At 42.7% G+C, this 15,975-nt stretch overlaps 1 protein-coding gene across 1 annotated transcript; it reads left to right on the top strand.

The window, feature by feature from the left end:
* Positions 1-1,209: 1,209 nt before the first annotated feature.
* On the top strand, positions 1,210-14,095 carry LOC308571775 (vomeronasal type-2 receptor 26-like; the record flags this gene model as incomplete). The annotated part of the gene is made up of 8 exons (XM_081167402.1): positions 1,210-1,850; positions 3,105-3,171; positions 4,929-5,053; positions 6,028-6,319; positions 8,007-8,846; positions 10,968-11,195; positions 12,298-12,424; positions 13,194-14,095. 8 exons carry the CDS (start codon positions 1,210-1,212, stop codon positions 14,093-14,095), a joined length of 3,222 nt encoding a protein of 1,073 aa, XP_081023528.1.
* Between the last annotated feature and the right edge of the window lie 1,880 nt (positions 14,096-15,975).

Consider the following 15,975-nt stretch of genomic DNA (forward strand, 5'->3'; position numbering starts at 1 on the left):
GCTGTGTGCACCTACACAGGATGGACAGAGGCATGGCCCACCAGATCTGAAAAATCATCTGAAGTCACCAGGTGTCTGTTACGAGAAATTATCCCCCGTTACGGCCTGCCCAGGTCAATAGGATCTGATAATGGCCCCGCATTCGTGCATAAAGTCCTGCAAGAACTAGCAGTAACTTTGCAGATAGACTGGAAATTACACACGGCTTATAGGCCACAAAGCTCTGGTAAAGTAGAGCGTATGAACAGAACTTTGAAAAATCAGCTGGCAAAACTAACCCAAGAGACAGGGTCAAATTGGGTTGCCATGTTGCCTCTTGCTCTACTGCGCGTACGAAGTCTTCCTGCCAAACATACCCGTCTGTCCCCATTTGAATTAATGTTTGGTAGGCCAGTACCTTACGTACGGATGATATCCCCAATCTTGAGTTATGATATGGACGTTGAAAATTATGTACAGTCACTCTCCCGAGTTTTCTCCTCTCTTAACAGGTGGACCCAGGCTCGAACCCCTTGTGTCTTGGTCAAGCCACTGCATCCCTATGAACCAGGTGATGAGGTGTGGATAAAAGATTGGGCCCAGACCCCGTTGAAGCCGTGTTGGAAGGGACCCTATACCATTTTGCTATCCACTCCTACAGCTGTTAAAGTCACCGGTATCACCCCTTGGGTCCACCATACTCGTGTGAAGAAGGCAGTATCAGACTGATACAACTGATCTACACCAGCCCCTTCGACTCACCATTTCGTGACGCCCACCAGACGACCGCCCTGCTGGTGCCACCCCCAGGAAGCTGGCATCCCTGCGCACGGCAGAAGAATCCCACGTGGACTAAAAGAGGACATTTTCTTCTCTTTCCATTTCTTTTCTTTCCCTCTTGAATATATAGAGAGGGGAGGTACCTCAGGTATTAGAAGATAGGTAAATCCCTGCACCCAAGTAATGCAGATAGGGCTGCGGGGGACCATGGTTTTGGCCGGGATGGTATTCTTCTTACTTCTGGTCATCGGCACGCCCACACCACTTAAGGTAACCAAGCAATTAATGAAAGAGTGGGGTGCCCGCAATACACACAATAAATGGCTGCAAATGGCAGAAATGGTAGCCTATTCTGCAAACCGAACCAATTGCACGGTCTGCACTCTGGGACCTACAGATGCTTTGGGAGGAATACCCCTCCTCCCTGTGCCTTGGAATGAGTCCTCAGTTATGGCCCCGATTTTGGGGTCCCGCCCCCTAGGAAACAACTCCTCTCTATGGAATCATTCTATCCCCTTCCGGGTTCACCGAGTTACTGGATGGCTCTGTGTGAACCAGTCCAAGAGTGGCAGTAGCAATCTGACATATGTGGGGACATCCCATTGTAATCGCACCTTCCCAGCCCAGCCCATCACAGTTGACTCCGATGCATCAGGAGCTCGCTGTAATCTGACTAACTGCCTTACACACTTGGCAAGGGCTTCAGAAGGAGAAAGTAGTGCCTCCACTCAGGGACATGATGTTTATTGGGTATGTGGAAAACAGGCTTATCGTTTCCTCCCGAAGGGGTGGTATGGAGTGTGCTTCCCGGCATCCTTAATTCCTCCCATGTGGATTTATGAGCCGGTCGCCGCTACACCCCATCGGGAAAAGCGCTCAGTTGACATAGCAGCCATTGCAGGAGGCAGTGCTCAGACCTGGGGAAAAGATCAGTGGCCCCCTGAAAGGATAGTGGCCCATTATGATCCGGCTTCTTGGAATCCAGGAGAACTAATAACAGGGGCAAGAGAGCCAATTTATAATTTGAACCGCATTATTAGACTCCAAGCTGTAGTGGAGATTGTCGCCAATGCCACAGCCACAGCCCTCCGGTTAATCGCCACCCAATTAGATGAGACACGCACGGCGGTTCTCCAACTCCGCTTAGGGATGGACTTTCTCCTAGCGAAACAGGGAGGGTTTTGTGCCGCGTTAAAATTGACGGGAGGAGCCTGTTGCTTTAGCATCTCTGACCATGGTGCAGCTATTCGACATCTGGCAGCAGAAATAGAAAAAGTGGCCCATGTTCCCGTCCCAACCTGGAACGGATGGGACATGTCTTGGTTGACTGAGTGGCTTCCAAACCTGGGGTGGCTTAGAGGACTTTTTATGATGTTGATAGGCCCCTTGCTAATCTTGCTTCTTTTCTGCTCCTGTATACCCTGCTTAATGCAATGCTTGCAAAATATGATGCGTAAAATGATGTCACGAATGATTCGGCCCCAGATTATAGCACTGACACGAGAATACCAGCCAGTGCCTTGGGACGAGCCGTAAGGCTGTCCAAAAGAAGAGGAGGGAATGAAGGAATGGGTTTCTGTGTAGTAAGATTAAAAAAACTGACTCAACCCCCCTTTTTGTTCTTTCAAAAGAGAGCACTTTTAAATGCGTAAAACTTGAACTGTTGAGCAAAAACCACAATAAAGGACACAACTGCATAAACAGTTCTGTCCTTTATCAGGACAGGCAAGGCATGGCCTTGGCTCCCCAGGGAACAACGAAAACACGTCAAAACTTTATCTTATGTGCCAACCACAAAATACGCATAAGACCAATGTCCGGGGGGAAACGCCAAAAGCGTGTTCCCGGAGATTATGACGTACCCCCAGATAGGAGTAGGAACAGGAATATCCTTTTATGGTCAGGAGTGCAGGAAGGAAATCCCTTTTATGGTTGAGAGTACCAGAGCAGGAACATATGTGATGTCAACCTGCATACATAGGCTGACGTGGTTGGAAGGAGGGAGAGGATGCCTGGAGAGTATATAAACTGCATGAAACCTGTCATTTCTTTGGACTTTGCTGTGGACCCACCACGCAAGTGCCTTCTGCTATCCGGAGAGCAGAATAAACTCTTTCTTTGAACCAACTCGGTGTCGTTTTGACTTCCTTCCTCCCGTCACGGAGCAACGCAGACCCAATCGGTGAACTCCAGTAAGGCTACAAAAGCATGGGCTATGGCACAGCTTAGTCTTCCCAGTGCTAGTTGCATTGCTCTCCCAATCACAGAGGAGTCTGAAGATAAACAGCTGAAAGCCTGCTTCTGAGAGCCATCTCTGTCATATCAACTGTTTCTACTTCATTCAGCAACAATATGAAATCCAATGAAGACAGTGTTTCTGCATATACAATAGCTACAGTGACCCATGCTCTGGTAACTGAACTATTATAATGCCCTATACAGGAAGCTGCCCTTGAAGATAGTCCAGAAGCAGCAACTAATGCAGAAAGCAGTGATCAGAGTGCTGATGATCATGGCTGATTGAGAACATAAAAAGGAGAGTCAAGGAGTAGCACTGTTTGTCAGCCCACTTATGAACCTATTCCAAGGTACTGAAGCTTATATACGGCCCTAAAAACCTTGAGAGCAACTATCTGAAAGAGTACTTCATCCCAATTTGCTTGTGAGTTATGATCTGCAGAGGAGGCCTTGCTGGTGATGCCACCTCCTGGAAACGTTTGGGACATCTCTGTGGTTACAACCTGCCTCTGAAGTGACCTTCCCTCAGAGGTGCATCAAGTGGCAACATAATTAAGTTTTCAGCAGCAGCTGACAATGCACCTCTTTATCCAGGTCTTTGGGAGGGGTTGGTATTCAGAACTACACACATACCTCGGGTTAAATATGCTTCAGGTTGAGGGCTTTCGGGTTGCACTCCGCGGCGACCCGGAAGTAACAGAACGCGTTACTTCTGGGTTTCACCACTCACGCATGTGCAGACGGTCAAAATGAGGTCACGAGCATGCGTGGAAGCTGCGAATCACGACCCGCACACGCGTAGACATGCAGGTGCGGGTTACGTTTGCTTCAGGATGCGAACAAGGATCTGGAACAGATCCCGTTCGTATCCAGAGGTACCAGTGTAATGAGAAAAAAATTATCACCTGCTCTTTTATTATTTTGATTTTTTAAAGGTAACTTTTATGTCAATTATATTGAAATGTTATGTATTTTTTTATTCTATTATTTTTATGCCATGCATTTCAACCCTAGAACCTTATGTAAAAGGATGACTACAATATGGTTAATCACTGTCACCACCACCACCATAGTATCATTAAATGTTTATATTAATGTACTAAAGCAGCCCGGTGTAGAATGCATTCAACCACTGTAATCCTATGCAAGGTTGCAGAGAGATGACATCAATACTATTCTCCTTTATATCCACTTAACAAGCTAGAATAGGAAACTTGAAATTCTCCAGTTGTTGTAGGACTCCAATTCCCTTCAGTCCTAGCAGGCATGGTCAGTAATCAGGGAAGATGGAGGCTGGAGTCCAGCAACATATGGACAGGCACAAGTTCCCTATTCCTATGTCTTTGTCCCAAGACTTTGGTTTTCTGTATGTATTTTCTTGCTCAGTGTCATAGTATGTCCAGGTGTTGATCTTGAACCCAGAAAGGAACAGCCCTGAGATAACAACTAACCAACATGTTTTCTTCTGCTGTTCTGTTCTCTATGAGGAGAACATTTAAGGAGCTGATTTATAATTACCTTTTAATTATATCAAATTACAGTAATCCTTTCTGGCTGACGACAACATGGATTTTCATTGACTACACTCATAAAAAGTAATCAATATGAAAATACATATAAAACTTATGTCTGTGCTTTTCAGAGTTTGGGGGTGTGGATTGTGGACAGGAAGAGCTATTTCACAGGCCACATAGTATCACTATCGACTTGCAGCATCAAGAGAGTGTAGAAACAAATCTGTTCTGAACCAGCTGCTATTATATAATAATGAATTAGCTTGGAAGAGTGGGTTTGCTTTGGTAGAAAGGAATTCACCCTTATGTGCAATGCTGTTATTGTTGCTGTGGCTACTGATGTTAACACTGGCGTTTCTTCCTCAAATTGAGAGCAAGTCACAATCTGCTACTTGCAGTGTGAACGATCCCCTACAGATCCCGCATGAGTATTATGAGCAAGGTGACCTCATCATTGGCAGTATTTTTTCTCAGTTCTTCTCTTTCTTTAATACTATAACCTTTGATGAACACCCCAATGCCATGTTTGTTGGAGAATCTCTGTAAGTATCTTTTTCCATGAGATGTCCATAAGCAGGTCATAATGAATTTTTTAAAATTTACAATTCCTAACGGTAATAATGGGTTGTATCCAATGCTAGTCCTTCTTGAAGCAGACCCACTGTAATCAATGAACCTAAGTCATATTCCTTAATTTCAGTGGGACTAGCCATGGATAATGTATGCCATTATTCTTTGATGTTAATAGAAAATGTATTTGCACACCCTTGATCTACCCTACATTTTGCCTTTCCCTCTTCTCCTAGATCTCCAGTCCCCTGATCTGTCACTTGAATACCTCCCCATGCAAGATTGTGTGTCTGATTTTTTCCGTATGATTTTGAAGCATTTAATGATGTGATAATGTACAGTAAGTGCCATTTCAGACATTACAGCCTTGAAGTGGCAGTGCAAGCAGACGGGACCCACACATTTAGTCCCTCAGGGGGCTGCAAATTATCTTGCTCCTACATGTGATGACAATGAACTTCTGCAGCAGGAAGCCTTTTGTATACAGTGAGGCTCCATGGGTGATTCAGATCCCTAGAAGATCTGGGTTCTCAATCACATGGGATTTGCAAAGATACAACTGGCTGCCCACCACGGAAATTCACTAGCATCATTTTCTTCAGTGGTACATTTGGGACAAGACAAAACAGACTGCCCTACAGGTTTATTCCTTGCCATGCTTCCTGTTCAAGTCATTAATGCCTGCAGACTTCTCTATAAGAACAATGTGGACTTGACAAGTACTGTATTTTTTGCACCATAACACTCACTTTTTTCCTCCTAAAAAGTAAGGGGAAATGTCTGTGCGTGTTATGGAGGGAATGCCTACAGGTGGCATGCCTACGGATTTTCCTCCTCTAAAAACTACGTGCGTGTTATGGCCAGGTGCGTGTTATAGAGCGAAAAATACAGTAGTTCATGAGGTCTAGAAAATTTATGGGTTATATAACCTGCACTCTTATTTCAGTGTAGTGACGAAATACTACCAGTATTTACAGGCCTTCGTGTATGCAGTTAAGGAGATCAACGAGAATCCCAGGATTTTACCAAATGCTACATTGGGATTCCACATCTATGACAGCTACTTCAACGAAAAGTTGACATATCAAACCACTCTGAACCTTCTTTTTAGCCAGAAAAGGACAGTCCCCAACTATAAGTGTGGCACAAAGAACAATCTGATAGCTGCCATTGGGGGACTCGATGCTGAAACCTCCTTTTACATGGCTACCATCTTAGGCATCTATAAGATCCCGCAGGTAGGATGTTTCTATGAGACATGTGGGTTTCAAACACCTGACATGCATCCCTTTCTTGTATTCTTAGAACTGGAACAAACATATTTGAGTATGTGAAGGAGAAAGGTAGAGAAGCTGTGAATGCTTCTTTGTGGAGAAAAACCTGCTTTTTAAAAATAATATTAACAATCGCTCTTGTCCTCATGAATTTTCAATCAATCTCCTTTATTGGCATAAAAAAGTGCATCATATACATGGATCAGAGCACAACACAGTTAACAAAACATAACAGGAGATACTTTCAGATAAAACTGTCCAGACATCATGAGATACAAAGATGGATCTAAAGACAAGTGTAATTTCATACAGTCACTCAAAAATCTTGCTACATTCTCCACAACATCATCACTACAATTGTTTAGCAAATAAGACACCCTGGAAGAGTGGGTGCAATAAATTCCTTCCTTCAATAAGGGGGGGGGGCAAATATTTATCATATATTTTTGCATAAAATGGGAAATAAAATAAAACGTGTGTGATGGTTTCAACCTGTTTTGTGCCACAAGGTCAGTATGAGTCTGGGATTTTCAAGGACCGACCTTGCAAAACTGCAGACAGTAAGATGTTAAATCTTGTGAGGGAAAGAGCTCTGCATACCTGGGGATTGTAAAGCTGGTGTAAAAATGGAGTGTCCTGGCAAAACGAGGGTGGAATTCCCAACCCCAGTGGGGAACAGGTTTTCTGGCTGCACTGCAAAGGGTTTGGAATTCAATCTCTAGGATTCTGCATAAGCAGTGACTCAAGTGATAGGCCACAGGTTCTGATTTTGCTCTCACTGCAAGCTAGGCATTTGGAGTGGTAGGATTCTGCCAGCATGTGGAAAGTTGAAAAAGACAGATAGGACATGAAATGTAGACGGAGCCAGAATTTTATAGTGGTGAGCCACGCTTTGGTTTCCAGCAGCCTTTGTCCAGTTTCCAGACACATGGCTGCATATGACACACAATTTGGCAGCACCTGGATTTTGCAGATAAATTTAGATTGGTTAACTGCACCAATGCATAATGGAATGCCATACAGGAGTTTTGGGACTACTTTGGCATTAAAGACCTTTAGTGCAGGTGGGACGAACTGATTCCCTCTGTTAAAGAAGAAACAGGTGATAGAGCTGGAGTATCCACTCTGTTAAGTGCAAGCTTACAATGGTATTTCCAGGAAGTATTATATTGGAAGTGGATGCCTAGTTATTTAAAGTTTTTAACCTGTTCTAATGGGTTTCTGCTGATCTCCCATCTATGAGGCTTCCAAGTTCTTGAGAACAAAAGCGCTTTAGATTTTGCGAAGTTCAGTTCCAGTCTGTTGGCTGTACAATATTCCTAGCAGCAGCACAGGAGCTGCTTCAAGCCAACACTTGTGGGAGACAAGGTGACTGTGCCATTGGCATATAATAAGATGGGAATGTGGATGGAACTGAGCTTCGGGCAATGGCCATCCATTATAAGAAACTTGCACATTCATATACTTTGTCTCCTGCAATAGAATTTGTTTTCCTCTATTTTTTGGCATAATAAATTCTAGTCTTTACCACTACATACATAATCATGTCTTGAAATGTTAAAGGCAAATCTCTTGCATGAGTACTTTTGACTGCATATCTTGTACTGTAAATCTCTGTTCAACGTTTGACAAACTCTTTGCTCTTGCATAGGTCTCTTATTATTTATTTGGTCCTTCTCTGAGTTCTAAGACCCAGTTCCCTTTCATGTACCGCGTGGTCCCCAATGAAGAGCATCAGTACATTGGAATTGTTCAATTACTTCTGCATTTTGAGTGGACGTGGGTTGGGATCATAACAGAGGATAATGATAAAGGAGAAAATTTTGTGGGAAGCTTGATGCCAAGACTTTCACAAAGCGGCATCTGTGCGGCATTCACTGACAAGATGCCTGCTCTGTCGGACTTCTCTGAAATATTTGAAGGGTACATGAAGGCAGAGAGCATGCTTCATCTTTTCAAGAACAACACAGTCAAAGCACTTGTTGTATTTGCAGAAACTCATTCTACAATGATTTTGAAATATTTTCTAGTACAAGCAGGAGATATGGCAGATGCTCAAGGAAGAATGTGGATTCTGACAGCCCAATGGGACTTCCCAGCAGTGCAGTTTCAAAGGAATTGGGATATACAAGTCTTCCAGGGAGCCTTGTCTTTTGCAGTCCACTCCACTGAGGTACAGGAATTCAAAAATTTCCTTCTGGCCATAAATCCCTACTCAGCCAATGGAGACAAGTTCATCCAAGAATTCTGGGCACAAGCTTTTGACTGTGTATTTTTAGATTCCCCTATGGATGGAGAGAACGATGGGACCTGCACGGGGAAAGAGAAGCTGGAGAGTCTTTCTGGACCATTTTTTGAAATGAGCATGACTCCCCAAAGCTACAGTATATACAATGCTGTTTACATCATAGCACATGCTTTAAACACCATGTACTCATTGAAGTCCAAGCCCAGAGTGGTCGCAACACTTCCAAACCTTCAACCATGGCAGGTACTAGCTCTTTAACCAAAACATCTTGACGGACGTGAATAGAAAATCCATATCATACCCTCATGTTTAAAGATTGTGATAACTGACTATCTGCTATCCAGTAATGAGCATTTCTACTTCTACCTTGTCAGCTTTTTACACTGCTAACTATAGGAGTCCATCTTTTCCCCATCTTGTCAGACATTAGGGATGGTTACACCATGTATGATAGGACTCTTTCTTCATTTTCACATGACCAATCTTATCCTGCTTCTGGATTCTCACATTTCTTTTATCATGTTGCAACTTCCTGTTCCCCTCACTTGGATCTGGTGCAGATATAATGTTTGAGCCCCCAAAAGCATCATTTGCAAGTTAGGAACCAGCATTTGGAACCTTTGGTCCCCATTTCCCCTCTCTGCATCCTTCTGCATCCCACGTAACATTCACTTCCCTTCTATATCTCAGTCATAATTAACTGCTGTGTCTACATGTTTCACACTAACCAGGAGCTCCTTCCTGCTCAACTATTCAAGCGACTACACCAGAGCCAGTAGTAACAACAAAACTGATCACCAACCATAACAAGACACAAACAAGATAGAGGGAGCACAATAATTTAAATCCCCACCATTCATTATGGAATGTAGAGGAGAGGAGAATCACATTTACTAGCAGCCACTGTAAGCAGATGCAGCTTGCATGGCTGCCTCATCTTGCTTTCTCAAAGAGAATGAAGAGAGCAATGAAGAAAAGTAACCTATATTCATTGTCAGCTGCAGAAGCTGAAGCATCTAACATTTTAAAAGGAAAAACGCCCTGTACCTCCAGTGCCTGCCCTACCATTAGACAAGGAATGGGGGGCTATGGCTTTCTAGATTATGCTACATAAGCATGGCTTTTCTGTCCCACCCCCTCACTGCTAGCTTCCTTAGGAAGAGAACACTACCCCATGACCCATCAACTTCCAGTCTAGTCTAGTGGAATGGGGAGTATGTCATTGTGCCCTTTGCTTCATGCAGGAAAATGTATTGTACTGGAGCTGTGCATTGACCAGAGCTTATAATACTCAAAAGATTTATGTTGATGTATTGAGCCTCCTGTTTCAGGAACAGTTGGTTTCTGGGTCTAATCAAAGAGCTGGTTTTGACTTGAAAAGTTTTCTATGGTCTGGCAGGGCCAGTCAGCACAAGAGGCAAGGTGAGGCAACCACCTCAGGAGGGAACAGATCTTTGTTTCTTTCCACTCCTTTTACTAATGTAGACCTTCCCTGATCCCCTCCTTCCCAAGTGGGGAAAAGACCCATTTTGGGGTCTGCCACAGGTACCAAAATGTTTTGGGTGGCCCTGCAGTCTAGAACCATGATGCCTCAAAGACTCCCTTCTCCAATACAAACTTATTTGTTCATGCATGTCAACAATGGCGTCCTTCCTCTCTGTGTCCCCAAACTGTGCCATGTCCCTGCACCAAGCACCATCAGCTGCTATATGGTCACGACCAACATATTAAGTCCACTGAGTGACTTCACAGAACGGGCCCTTGGCTGTGGAACTCTCATCTGCTTCCCTCACTTCTGTGGTTCCGTTGACAATTTAAAATGATGCTACTTCTGATGGCAATTAGGATGACTTATTGCCTTTGAGACTCCTGCTGTTTTCTGGCTATTTTTGTTTAAAATTGACTTTCATGTTAATTATGTTTTATCCAAGGCAGGATTGAAGTATTGTTTAAAAAAGGGTAAACCAATCAAACTCAGATGCCCTTTTAGGGGTGAGTTTCTGTCATGTAATTATGGAGAATCAGAATGCCCTATTTAGTCCTGCCCCCTCTGTCACATGACCATGACCATCACTGTCACACTTAATGCATGAAGTGGGTAGCTTCTGAAACATGAACCTTGATGTATTCACATAGATTGCTATGCAATTTAGAACCCTAAACAAATAGGACTGTAATTCAGGCAGGGGGTGAAAGAACTCAGGTTCTAGATCACAGAGGTGGTAGAACCAGCAAGCACTTTGTTGCTCTCTCACACACATTTCTAATCTATTACTAAAAAAAGACTAGAGTGAAATTTGTAAAATGATATACTGCTCTACCTCCTATAATTTTGTAAAGGTGTTTTTGCCTCTTCAACTGTAGATTCATCCTTTCCTGAAGAGAATCTCATTTAACAACAGTGCTGGGGACCAGTTGTCTTTAGATGGGAAAGGTGAATTAGAAAGCGGATTTGATATTATAAATTGGGTTACTTTCCCTAACAAATCCTTTTCAAGGGTGAAAGTGGGAAGGATGGATCCATGGGCCTTTTCAGGCAGAGAGTTCATGATTAGTGAGGAGATCATCACATGGCACAGCAAGTTTATGCAGGTATGCTCTGGTTAATGGTTATCAGTGGTTGAATGTTGTGATATCAGTTGTAGATGGACCATTTTTACCAAAATAAAGGGACACGGGTGGCACTGTGGTCTAAACCATTGAGCCTCTTGGGTTTGCCAATCAGAAGGTTGGTGGTTTGAATCCATGCAATGGTGGTGAGCTCCCATTGCTCTATCACAGCTTCTGCCAACCTAGCAGTTCAAAAGCATAACAGTGCACGTATATAAATAGGTACCGCTGCAATGGGAACATAAACGGCATTTCCATGCACTCTGGCACCAATCATGTGTCCCTTTGGGCCAGAAGCAGTTTAGCCATGCTCGCCAAATGACCTGGAAAGCTGTCTGCAGACAAATGCCGTCTCCCTCAGCCTGAAAAGTGAGATGGGTGCCACACCTCATAGTTGCCTTTGACTGGACTTAACTGCCCAGGGGTCCTTTACCTTTACCTTGCCATAATAAGGTAAATCTCCTTAGAAAGTACAAAGCTGCCAATATTGTGACCCTGTCACAAGAGCTTTTGTTAATATATTCTAAAGGAGCATTTTGGACAATGATCTACCCCTTAGAAACATGGAAATCTGTCATACTGAGTCAGGCCCCTAGGTCATCTAACTCATGGTTGTCTACATGATTGACTGGGGATTCAGAAAGAAGCCTTTTCTCAGCGTTGCCTGGAGATGCCAAGGACTGAAGTTTGGGCCTTTTGCATGCAAATCATGTGCTACAACTTTTCTACTCCAGCAAAATTATACAGTAGAGTAAACGGAATAAGCCAGTGGTATAGTGATCTTTCCTCCCCTTAACCATTCATGTACATCAATGAAGTTAATAATGATGATAATAATAATAATAATAATAATAATAATAATAATAATAATAATAATAATAATATCATCTGCATATTGTATTTTGATTGCCTTTCAAAAGACATGGGTGGAATTAATACCAGGGCTGTGAAGGCCTGTGAAATCATTTCCTAGAAAAAAATTAGCAGTGTTCTCTCCCAGGTCTGTGATGCCATTCAGTTAAATTTGAATCATTCATTGAGAGCAGCATGCATTAAGCTTTTCTTCCCTTGTCTTTATGAATAGATGTCACCCTCTTCAGTGTGCAATGATAAATGCAGCCCAGGATCTATTAGGAAAAAGAAAGATGGTGAACCATTCTGTTGCTACGACTGTGATGCATGTCCAGAAGAAATGATTTCTGTTGCCATGGGTAGGTGACCTCGCACATGATCATCTTAAAACATTAACACATGAGTAGGCATGGTTCAGACTACATCATCCCTTCCAAAGAAATCTAACTTATTTCAGAGATTCTTTGCAAGAAAACCAAGAGGAATTAGCATTTATTTCTTGTGCTTTAAGGATAGCAAAGCAGCATCTACAGTTCCATCTTAGGTCCTTATACTAGGATGGATTATTTGTCCCTTTACTAGCTGGTATTATTCATTCTGGTAAGTGGTGGCTCCCACACAGAAGTAATTCAAGGGGACTTATTTCTGAGCAGGCATGCTAAGAATTGCAATCATAGGGAGAGATGTCTGATATCACCTTCTACCTGATATTTTCAGCAGGTGATACCAAGGAATGAAGTTACGTCCTTCTGCATGAAGAATAAAGCTTGACCAATGAGCACATCCATTTTGAAGCTAATCACCAAACCTTAGCCTAGATATAACAATCCCTTTCAGCATTAAGCATCTCCAATTATGTATAGATCCTAAAACAAGAAATTGCTTATTAGCTGTTGAAACAACAGGAGTTTATATTGAACCATTGTGCCTGATAGCTCCCTGCAGGCTTCTGTTCTCCCAATGTTTACATGCTACACACAGCAATCCTAAAACCACCTACTGATAAATATACTCTATTGAATTTAATGGGACTTACTTCTGAGTAGAAATATATATGATGGCACTATATGTTTTTGTCCCTCACTTGTTTGGAATATGGAGTTATCATCATTTTCTTTCTTTTTTCAGACATGGACAAGTGCATCAGATGCCCAGCAGATCAGTATCCAAATAAACACCAAGATGGATGCCTTCCCAAGATTTTAAACTTTCTGTCTTACGAGGAAGCTTTGAGCATCATTTTAGTTTTCTTGGCACTTTCATTTTCTGTGATCACAGCTTTGGTACTCGGGATATTCATTAAATACAAAAACACCCCCATCGTCAAAGCCAACAATCGAAGTCTCACCTACACTCTGCTGGTCGCTCTCCTGCTCTGCTTCCTCTGTTCATTGCTGTTCATTGGGAGACCTCAGATAGCAACCTGCCTTCTACGACAAACAACCTTTGGCATCATCTTCTCTGTGGCTGTTTCTTCTGTGTTGGCAAAAACGACCACTGTGGTTTTGGCATTCATGGCTACAAGGCCAGGGTCCAGAGTAAGGAACTGGGTGGGGAAAAAACTGGCAACTTCAATTGTTCTCTCCTGTTCTCTCATGCAAGGAGCTATTTGTATTGTATGGCTCTGTACTGCTCCTCCTTTCCCAGATTTGGACATGGACTCCTTGTCTAAAGAAATTGTAGCTGAATGTAATGAAGGGTCTGCCTCTATGTTTTACTGTGTTCTGGGATACATGGGATTCCTGGCTCTTGTCAGCTTCATTGTGGCTTTCTTTGCTAGGACATTGCCCAGCACTTTTAATGAGGCCAAGTTCATCACTTTCAGCATGTTGGTGTTTTGCAGTGTGTGGGTCTCTTTTGTTCCAACTTACCTGAGCACAAAGGGAAAATACATGGTGGTGGTTGAGATCTTCTCCATCTTGGCCTCAAGTGTTGGATTGTTGGGTTGTATCTTCTTCCCCAAATGTTATATCATTGCTCTAAGGCCTGAGTTGAACAGCAAGGAGCACTTAACAAGGAGAAGTAACTAAGTCATTTGAGGGTCACATGTTCCTTCATAGGCTAAAATTTTGTGGAGTCATGGGATTCCTTTCACAAACACTAGAAACAGGTCAGCAATACAAAGGGCTTCAGGAATTGGCTTAAATTGCTGCTGATATAAGCCTACTCTTATGGCGTAAGGCAGATTAGGAGCCATCATAGGCTTTGCAGTTGGTGGCACCAATCCTTTCTCCTTCTGTCTTTTGAAAAATCCTGATCTGCAGGAACACCTACTGATCTCTGCTGGCTAGTAAAAGGCAGTGATGATTGGAATTACAAAGCGAGCTTTTAAACCAGAGCTAAACAGGGGATTCGGGAGCATTAGTATCCCAATTCCCAATATATTTCCAGCACCAGATACTCCCTCTCATACTAGACACTCCAGTATTTCCAGTACAAACCAGTGTCCTTTCCCCATGTACATCCAGTAAGATTCTGGAAAGTGTCTTGGTTTGTTCAACTTCATTAGAATAGAATCATAGAATCATAGAGTTGGAAGAGACCACAAGGGCCATCGAGTCCAACCCCCTGCCAAGCAGGAAACAGCAACCTAAACCTGCAGTCCCAATCCCACCTACCTGAGACAAATATCCATGGAATTTAATTGAAGTTACTTCTGAGTAGTCATAATTTGGTTTGTACTGAGAGCTATTTCTACCATGCTGGAAGTCTTAAAATGAAACTTCAAATATCCCTTGATAATATCATAGCTTCCGTTCCATTTCCAGGGGGATTGTACTGTGAATACACCTCATCTGGTATTAAGACCCTCTCTACTAGAAACACAATTGCACTCCCAGTTATTTTAAAATTTTAATATCAAGGGTAATGATAATAATTGAATGGAGATGATTAACTGAAGGGAAATCCTTTTTGAACAGCATCTGCTTGGAAATTAATTGTTGGTAAATTTACTGCAGAGGGATTAACTGATTTGGGGTAATCTGGAAGTCATGTGAAATTTAATTGAATAAATTTGTGGGGATCTGTATGGGAATTTAATTGACTTCTGTAAAATTTAATTCTGAAAATTATTTCAAAGTTTGCACCAGTAAATATGAATGAAGATATACACCTTTTATACCATCATGTGTCCTCTTTTGCATAGTGCATATACCCTTTTATGATGATGCCTGTGGTTACACAAGCAGCTACTATAGGAACTTTTCTTGGGATCATTTAGAAGTAAATTCTCAGTGTAGACCAGGAAATGACCTATCCAGATAATGATGTGGTTCCCTCTTCCTAATTAATTTATTTTTCCTCTGTCGGAGGAGTGAAGTGAATACGCAATATGGAGCCTAGGGCAATGGAGGAAGAGATATAATCCCCCACTCTCCTTATGCTCTCTGTGTCCTTTGCTTTTCTCTCCGCTAGTCTCTCTGGCCAGATAATCAGTGGTTTGTTTGGCAGCTATATTATGAGGTGCTGCACGGGACCTTCTTATCTCCAGTGCTATTTAATATCTACACAAAGCCACATGGAGTGGTCATTAGGAGATTCAGGGCAACGTGCCATCAGTATGATGATGATGATGCCACCCAGGTCTACTTCTCCATATCATCTGAATCAGGAGTAGTTGTGCAATTACTGAGCCACTGCCTGCATGCAGTTGTAAGATGAATGAAGGAGAACAAGCTGAACAAATTTGAATCCTGGCAAGACACAAGGACTGTGGTTAAGCAGCTCCTGTGTCTGAGAAATTGGCCAATTCCCGACCCTAGATAGGGTTTTACTCCAAACTCTCCTCAGAACCAGGACTGTTGCTGGCTGAGTCAGTCTCAGTTTGGCAGAGGTAAAACAAGTGTTTAAAACAATGTTTCAGTCACATGACTCTTTTGACAGGCTGCCATGTCACGTGGCTGAGTAG

The sequence above is a fragment of the Podarcis bocagei genome, assembly GCF_964188305.1.
Source record: "Podarcis bocagei genome assembly, chromosome: 13".
Classification (NCBI taxonomy): Eukaryota; Metazoa; Chordata; class Lepidosauria; order Squamata; family Lacertidae; genus Podarcis; species Podarcis bocagei.